At 41.8% G+C, this 8,792-nt stretch overlaps 3 protein-coding genes across 4 annotated transcripts in view; 1 reads left to right on the top strand and 2 right to left on the bottom strand.

Annotated features, from left to right (window-relative positions):
• Window positions 1-2,062, bottom strand: part of SARC_01822 (hypothetical protein) — a 4,166-nt gene extending 2,104 nt beyond the window's left edge. The window contains exons 1-3 of the mRNA XM_014304449.1: window positions 1,794-2,062; window positions 950-1,087; window positions 552-651 (exon numbers count right to left, since the gene is read on the bottom strand). Coding sequence (XP_014159924.1) covers window positions 552-651; window positions 950-1,087; window positions 1,794-1,918 — 363 coding nt within the window. The 5' untranslated portion in view covers window positions 1,919-2,062. The remainder of the gene's footprint in view (window positions 1-551; window positions 652-949; window positions 1,088-1,793) is intronic.
• A 325-nt stretch (window positions 2,063-2,387) lies between these two features.
• SARC_01821 lies at window positions 2,388-7,172 on the top strand. Of its 2 annotated transcripts, XM_014304448.1 has the most exons (9): window positions 2,388-2,601; window positions 2,821-3,002; window positions 3,188-3,346; window positions 4,360-4,464; window positions 4,584-4,677; window positions 4,810-5,728; window positions 5,834-5,958; window positions 6,080-6,151; window positions 6,267-7,172. In XM_014304448.1, the coding sequence occupies exons 1-9, from the start codon at window positions 2,482-2,484 to the stop codon at window positions 6,354-6,356; spliced, it is 1,866 nt and encodes a 621-aa protein (XP_014159923.1). In that variant the 5' UTR covers window positions 2,388-2,481; the 3' UTR covers window positions 6,357-7,172. The 2 variants fall into 2 exon arrangements, with proteins under 2 accessions (XP_014159923.1, XP_014159922.1); XM_014304447.1 differs by lacking the exon at window positions 2,388-2,601 and having other exon boundaries at window positions 2,608-3,002.
• Window positions 7,173-7,436: 264 nt separating this feature from the next.
• The window catches only part of SARC_01820 (U5 small nuclear ribonucleoprotein), a 2,739-nt gene continuing 1,383 nt past the window's right edge, over window positions 7,437-8,792 (bottom strand). Inside the window, exons 2-4 of the mRNA XM_014304446.1 lie at window positions 8,249-8,370; window positions 7,778-7,904; window positions 7,437-7,599 (exon numbers count right to left, since the gene is read on the bottom strand). Of these exons, the coding sequence (XP_014159921.1) occupies window positions 7,550-7,599; window positions 7,778-7,904; window positions 8,249-8,370 (299 nt within the window). The 3' untranslated portion in view covers window positions 7,437-7,549. The remainder of the gene's footprint in view (window positions 7,600-7,777; window positions 7,905-8,248; window positions 8,371-8,792) is intronic.

Raw genomic sequence — 8,792 nt, 5'->3', positions numbered from 1 at the left:
CCATCACGATTCTATTATTGATACACGTGTGGGTGGATTTGAACATATAGCCATCCGAGATCCCCATAATGGTGACCATACTCGCACAAGCAACGGGTAAAGCCCATAGATCGCATTCCAGTGCAGTGTATGTGCCAGTGCCCCGGTTTCAGCGTATCTTACTCCACACGTACAGTGTGTGTTCGGAATAGCCCGGTGTCCGTTAAGTGTCTAGTAATTCCATGCGTGCGTGACCCAGTTCCCACTTGTGAACAGAGCTCAAAATCGCGTCCGGAGAGCGCTAATGGGCCTACACCGCCACAAGACCATCACGATTCTATTATTGATACACATGTGGGTGGATTTGAACAAATAGGTTGACAAGCGCTGATAAACTTGCCTTGAATTGATGCAGAGTTACAAACGTCACAGGGAAGGCAGGGAAACGCTATACACTGGTAGTCTTCTACCTTTTCTAATATATCCAGGGTTTTCTTTTTGAATATCAGAATATCGTACAAGCTGGACAAATCAACGAAACAGAGGAAAAGAATAGAAAGACAAACACGAACCTGCCAACTGGTGCGACTTGAGATTCCTTCTACAAGCAAACTGTTATCAGTTCGGATAGGGGGGCCGAAACGGGCACCTCCTCGAGGAGCACCACGGTCTCTGCGTTTGAATGAGGATGTCAAGTTTTCGTGAATAAGAGCGTATTGTTGTTGGATCAATTCTCTATTCGGCTTTTGGTGAACACGAGTGATATTTATCGACTCACTAATAGTCCACAACACAAAAAGCATATGATCCGAATAGCACACCCTCGTCGGCGCGAATACTAAAAGAATTGATCGATTCATTCAAAGTCCATAACAGAAACACAACCCCGTCGGCTTTGGTGGATACGACTGATTTTGATCAGTTCACTGATAGAAAATGAAAGAAAGAAAACAAAGCCGAAGGCACACACCCACGTCGGCCAAATCCAGCGTCGCGATCGCGACGTCCTTTCGCAAATTCACATATGATGCGGTCTCCTAGAAAGCTTTTGCCATCCAGGGCACGAACGGCGTCTTCAGCATCCCGGGAATCGTCAAACTCGACGAACCTAGAATTGCAAGCGAATATAGAAACGACAAGAAAAAACAATCAGAACAGACTCGTATGCCATCTGTCAAAAAAAAAATACGCCACACAAGACCACATTGCAGAGTGTACTGACAGCTCAATATGGTTCACACAAGCGAACAAGAAATAGATGAAACGTCCGTGGTGAGAAAGTCAGTGACAACAAATATTTGTGCATTCGCGTTTGCGAGTACTTGATTGCATTAGACGGTATCCATATTGATTACTTACAGAGTTTCATACAAATAAGGACGCACATAGTTGTAGTCTGATAATTGAACACAACGAAACCCTATACAGCCGAATGATATAATAAAACCAGAAACATTCATTTTTGTACTTGTGGCATAAACGTACTTGCGTATTTACATATACATATACCTACTTTTATATATAAAGTCTAGAGGGAGACGCTTGCGAAGCTTTAAAGCATAGAAGGGATACGAATCAAGTGACTAGCTCAACTACTTTCAACTACGACTATCGCCTGCTAGTGAACGCGGTCACTAGAACACCACAATATGTGCAGTACAGCAAAACAATATGTGCATCCTCCTTCTAAGCCAAATTTCAGTATGAATTGGGCACTTTTGAATTCCGTAGGAATCAGAAGTCCCTGTCGAGCCGATTTTGTTAACTCAGTACTAGTGCCACCAAATCAAATACAAACGTTATTTTGCACCTACCCGAAGCCGTCACGAAGGTTAATATCGTTGATTCTTCCATAGCGATCTACGAGACGTTCAACATCGCGTGTGCGAATGTCTCTGGGCAGACGGCCCAGATACACTCGAGTGGTAGACATACTCATGTTGCTTGTTACTGTAGCGTAGAGTGCACTCTAACTGCTGAGATTGACTAGTAGTGTATGGTAAGAGTTGGTCGATTTGCAGAATTGCTGCTATTCCTCTATGAAGCGTGTTAATTCCCTTTTTTTCACTCTATTTATTTTTCGGTCACACAACGGCCAACGGGCGGGGCACTGGAGCATTTATTTTTAAATTTTTATAATATTATTATTATCCGGATGCATGAGGGTGGAAGAGGCCAAACTAATTTTTGACCAATTAAAAACATCAGAAGTCAGTCTGGTTTAAAAATAAACCCTGTTGAACCCTACATAAAAATACCCAGCTGATCTAGATGTGTTTTCGACTTTATGGTTATACACAGCGAGAATATTATAGGGGGGAGCAAGAACTCGGGGAGGGTGTGACGAAAGGACTATCATAAATATTTACAATCGAGATCACATTAAAAACTATGCTGAATTTTCATGCCATTGCCTCTGGTTTGCTTTAGTTAGTGTGTGATCGACTGAGGGAGTTAGGGTAAATGAGCCGTCCAAAACAGTACACATAGCCATTGTCAAATATGAACACCGTCACCATCACCTTGTTCCGGAATGATGGGACTTTGGAAACTTCCACCGCGAAGTCGTTTACTTACTTTAAAACGATTAATTTTTCCAGCTTGAATGTCCAATGCTTTGAGGTATTTCAATAGACGCTGATAGTTCATTTACATTTGATGCTGATATTACGCTAGATGCTGGTTTTCTATCTCAAATCAATTGTACTGATTATGGTATTGCAGACGACCTATTTTTCACACGTTTGGACTATCTCGCCGTATGCCACACTTTCTCGGTATGTCACTTTAAACTGACGTTGATCCTCTACTATCACCAATATGAACTTTACATGTACACAGCGCCTCTATGAAATACCAGCGCAAGGCAACGAGATACTGTACCACCATACAGGTGCCCGCATCTTCGCCACCAACGAATTATCATACGGTGACTCAGTGGTGGTCAGTGGAGGCGAGATATTTTCACCACTCAAGTTTGTATCGCAAATGCCAAGTTGGGCCCAGACGGACGATGTCAACAGGTATTGTTTGGTTTGAAATTAATTGTTTCTCAAGCCCCGTTTATACGGTGTCGTTTAGTTGGGGGTTTTTTTTTCGTGTTGATGCCGAAGGGAAGTCAGCGATAATATATACAATTCTATCTGAACCCCATGGGCACAGTGGGAGGAGATATTCATGTCATCATTATGCTTGGAACGCACAACAGAATTCTAGAGGATGTGTACAGTGATCAACAGAAGCATAGGGGCTCGTACGTGGGCAGCCAGAGCATGCCTGGCTTAGTGATGGAGGGTCTGCGAGGAGTATATCCGCCTGAAATTGACCTGCCTTCGCACTTTTCGACAATGGTTAATGACGTCAGTAGGTATGTTTCTTAACAAGTGTATTTGATTGGTATTCTGCACGTAGTGTGTTCAAGTATGCTCTCGTGCCCTCGCTACTTTAAATCATCGTGCTCACTGCCGCCAACGGAGAATGAATAACCAGTATTGTGTTTGCTCGTTTTGAAATAGGATATTTTTATTGCGTTCTTGATACATGATCCATCCCCAGATAGACAGCGCATCTCATCTATGATTAGCCTTGTTTAATATTGTAGTACCTTCGCGCGATTGTGTCAAACCAAAGCACTTTTCAAGCTTAGGATTGACTGGCTTGTTTAATGGATAGAGAAATAAGTAGGATATTCTAAACACAGACCGCGCTAAGGTATATAAATATGTTTCAATATCTAGGTGTATTCGTTATTGATTGGCTACGCCATATGGTATACATTCTACTACACCCCTTAATGAGTTATCTATGAACTTGTAAACGATCATACTATCAACCAATGTAACACCATAGCAGTCCGTTCTTTATATGCTATTTCGTCAGCTGCCGTACCTTCGGTTATGGAGTTAATATATCGCGCATCGTCTCAGATATCAAAGTTGAAACTTTAGAATTTCTAAAGTGCTATTGATTTTCAAAGTAACGAGACAGTCTCGTAGATATTACCTTGTTTAAAACATTAAACTTTGGTTTGCGATAGTTGTGTGTGGCTTTTCCAGTAAATATTGTGTTTTCGACAAAGAACGCACTTATGAGATAGCTAGTTGGAGCGCAAGAACAGCACGGAAATTTGAATCCTGTCTACGGACGAGTGAACTGTGCGAGTTCAAGATATCAGCTTCAGCCTGCATCCTCTCATATTCACTACATTTTCGCGAATCTTGTTGGTAGACCCTCGGTGATTATACCCCAACTGGACTAAGGTTATACTTATCGTAAAGGTTGCCTTCAACACGCTTCATCGGCTTCGCATGAATGTACTGGACTATATATGCCTCCCAAACCATCTAAATTTTGGATATGACCTGTTCTACTACCTTCCAGGGCAAATTATCCCTTGATACGTCATGCAAATCAACAACAACAGTTACCTGGCATGTCTTCTGACAATAACGTCGACCAGCAACAACAATTACCAAAAACACAAAGGTATGCTTATGCAAAACATTGTAGAAATAGCAGAATCTGTCTGAAATATATCAGGTCACCTTCTCAAGCAACCATGAAATATTGCTATTTCTAACACTCGCATTTTCTGTATTCCACAGCAATTTGTCAGAGCTATTTGGGAATATATATCTTCCAACCATCAATGTTAATTCTTCAGGCCTCGGCTCTGGTATAACCAATACAAATGCAATGGTAAGTACGATACATCAGGGTGGGTTTGTTTCAATTTATTTCTAATTTTAGTACGTTTTTGTGACTGAAACCTGTCGTATCAGCTTGCCAACTTTACTGACTATTTAATTTTTCTGGACCCTTGTACTACAGAATGGAAAATACAACACAGCCAGTCCCAATAGCATGGACAGTAACCCACGGACTTCGCAACAACTCGATCTTTTTTCACCGCGCCGAGAGGGTTCTTCATCCAGTATAAATATACCAAGCCCGCATTCAAGCATGAACAATGTGAGCCCTACCATGAACAAAGGGGGCCCCAGTATATTACCACTACCAGCAAGCCTCTCCCACTCATCATTTGCACCACAAGGACAAGGCTTGGTAAGCAATAGTATGATGAATCAACCAGCGCAAGCAATCAGTGCCAACGGATTGAGGACACATATCAGTCCGCATCAGGCCAATCCCCCCTTGCAAAACTTGCAACAAATGCCTGAGGCACCGCGCACTAGTGTTTCCAGCATTGCGTCGCGGTTAGAGTCGTCGAAAACGCGCACAACCGGCCTTGCAAAGTCCGGTAGTTCAGGTGATCTGAGTTACAAGGGAGGCATACCGGATCGCATCAGCAGTCACAAAGCGGCAGAACGGCGCAGCAGGGCGAAGTTAAAGGATTCCTTGAAAAGTCTGTGTCTTTCTATTCCAGCTCTTCGTGAGGTTCACAACCCATCTAAGGCAGTCATTATGCAGCAAGCATCCGAGTATATCAAGAACACCGTGGACAGCCTTGAAGAGGTTAAAAGTGTAGCTGAGAAAGATAAAGAAGAGAAAGTGCAACTGGCCGCTGCCAAGGCCAGTGTTGAGCTTCAACTGGAAGCGGCGTCTATTACAACCGTAGAGATCACTGACTCGGAAGAACGCGTTGTATTCGTCGATCATATGTGGGAGATTGTGATGGGCTACAGTAGAGCGGAGGTTGTTGGAAGCCTCATTCACAGTATTGTGGATTGCTCCTCGTGCCCATTCATGTCCGCCCGCGGGCAAAGTATCAAGGCAGCATTGGCTAACGGTATGGAATATCAACGAGTATTTTTGTGTCTATCTCATCCGTTGCAGGTTTATTACTTTATTGGCTGCTCTGTTGACTTACAGTTGCTATCATTTTGATACTTAGGCGAGGATTGGAAAGGTGTTATGCTCGGATCTAGGAGGGATGGACAGTCTTTTGCATGTGAAGCAACCACTACACCCATCCCAGGGTGTGGTGGTTCCGGTTTCCAATACCTGACACGAAGGAGGGTATGTTCGCCTTAATTTGATTTGTCGCTTTGTATGTGTTTTTGCCCGTTCGATTCGACTACTTCATGTTGCTATTAAGAGTTGAACGATCTTTTCACATTTCCCTGGCTACTCTGCGCAGAATTTTCACCTTCTGGCTACGGATGAACAGGAAGAGCTCTGCTCTAATCAGTTATCTAAAACAATCCAATCGGTATGTCTTGTGATCGTGCCCTCGGTTTCGTGGTTCAAATGCTTTTGTTGCTACTGTTTTACTTTAGTGCCGCACTTGAGTTTTGCTCAGACTACTTTTTTTTTCCTCAATTTAGTCTGTACCAGTTGATTCAGAGAGAGTCAGGCAAATTATACAGAAGGCCACAGAGATGGCAAAAAATACTAAGGTGAAACGGGAACCTTAGGAGGAAATATAAGTACATAACAAATAAGTAAACCTACGCAGGCAATGTATAAGAATTTGTCGCTCTGGTTTCAATTGATATGGTCGGTGTATGGATCCTTCGGCGAAATTTGAAAAGAAAAACAGGTATACAGTGATACTCTATTGCCGGATTCCAGAGTCCTATTGATATGCCGTTTCTTAGCTATGTAAAAGATCCACCGCGTAAGTATTTTACCACGTCCGAGCTCTTTTGAGTTGGGATACGTCAATTTTAAATGGTTTCAACACGCCCTCCGCCGTGGCATTTCAGTTATAACTATTGTTGTAAAAGAAGTTAAATTGGGAGACTGACGCTTCGCAGAGGGCTTCTTTGTTCATCTTATTAAATATTCTGAAGGTGGAACGGGAAAGAAATAGTAGAGATATCATAATGGATGTATTGTGTATGTCATGGTCGTTGGAGTTGTCCGACCAATTTATCATATTCGCGCATATATCGCTGAACGCTTATGCGTATTGTTTGATCCTAAACACAGCCACTTGACATGCACAATTTCATTTTGTACAGCGATTCATCTGCTTCGGGCCTCGTATGAAAGTAACGATGCAAAATTGAAGTCTGAGTCGTTATAGATTCGAATAACGAACTGTATGCCTCGAGCTAAGAGCTAGTACTTTAAACTGTTCTCATCGGGCTAGAAACTACCAGAAATTCGCCATTTTTGAAGAGCGTAACATTTCGAAATTCCTGTGCACAGTGGATCGGTTTTAATCGTCACAATGGGTCTACATGCTATAAATACAAATTTACATCCAGCAGGATCCCAATTCGAAGCCAATTGCTTCCGGAGCAACCGTTCTTGGTTTTTATATCACCATGCACTCGATTTGAATAGAATAGTTCACAAAAGATTTTGTAGGGCACAGTTAGCTATGGCCTGAACCTGATTTACGAAGTCAATTACACATGCTTCATTTCTCCACTGCGATTTCGATTCGAGATTCTAATCAACGTATTACTGCAGATATTTAAGTAGTTGTATTCGTTCTGCTCGGAAGGACATAAATTTCAGCGGTGTTCCACGTACGAATTTTGAATAGCAGTGCAAATGTGGACGCCTTTATTCGCTAACTATACACACTCGACGACAAGCGACATTCTAAATACGGTAGAGGTTCTTTATTTGATTACGTCGGCCATTGTAGATTGAACTACGCTAATTCGCCCAAAAACATCTTCTTATCGCTTGAGCAGGAGAGCACTGGGAAGATTGAGGAGGAAAATATATACGAATTGCGCAAGTAAGTTGTATAATAGAAACTCGGGGTCATATTATCGGCCAAATAACTGCAAATTAGCGCGAAGACACAGCTACCGAGACTCATAAGAGTCAGGAGCGACAAGCAACTCAAGACAAACATGAAGCAAATTGAACATACCGACTGGCTCGCGTGGATGGAACTTGACATCGTTTACTGTGCCCGTGTGTCCTGGCAGTCTATAGAGCATTTTCGCGCTTTTCGCATCCCACACACAGACCAATCTATCAGCAGAGCCAGCAGTCACCTGGTGGGAAAGGATGCGTTTGACAAAACTGAGACTAGGTAGATTATACAATGGCGGACTGGCCTGAGCATATGCAGCCAACGGGAAATGGCCAGGACACTTTGACTTGCCCGGCGAAGGGGAGGTGAAAGAGAGGCGAAAGATATATACCCTTGAGTTTGAAGTATTCTATGAGCACAACCATGAGTCATATAAGTTACTTTGAAAATCGACAAGTAACGCTGGCGACAAGATGTCGCTTAAATTACAGAGTGAGTCCTACGAACCACAAAAAATCAGGCAAGAAACTGTATTACTACTATGTATAAATGCCTGATCTTGTGCACCCAGAACAGGTCACTTGCCATTTTACCACTCGGGTCCCAAGAGCATTTTAGCAAATTCTTTTCGAAGTTATGCGTTGCTCCCGTGAATATCTTCTCTAACCTGTTATCGGCCTTGTATGGACGGACATCCCACGTGCGGACTGTATATTCAAACAACAGAAAGATGTGGTTTTATATAAATCACGATTGGCGGTAAAGTTTTTGATAGCGCTGTAGCCGTGCGCGCGTCTATAAGGAGTAGTGGCGAACAAGAAATAAGCAGAAAGCGTCTTACATTTCAAAATAACATTCAAGACAAACTAACAGCACCACTGAAGGAGAGAATTGACGTAGTGACGGAAGAGATGATAAACATTTTTTTTACAGACGATAAAAAAAAAATGAAAATAAATAAAATAAACATATATGAATGAAAATATATATATATATATATATGTGTGTGTGTGTGTGTATAATATATATATATATACATATATATATATATATATATATATATATATATATATATATATATATATATATATATATATATATATATATATATATATATTATATATATATA

This window comes from Sphaeroforma arctica (assembly GCF_001186125.1).
Source record: "Sphaeroforma arctica JP610 unplaced genomic scaffold supercont1.76, whole genome shotgun sequence".
NCBI classification, from domain to species: domain Eukaryota; class Ichthyosporea; order Ichthyophonida; genus Sphaeroforma; species Sphaeroforma arctica.
This window is presented reverse-complemented; position numbering and strand designations above follow the sequence as displayed.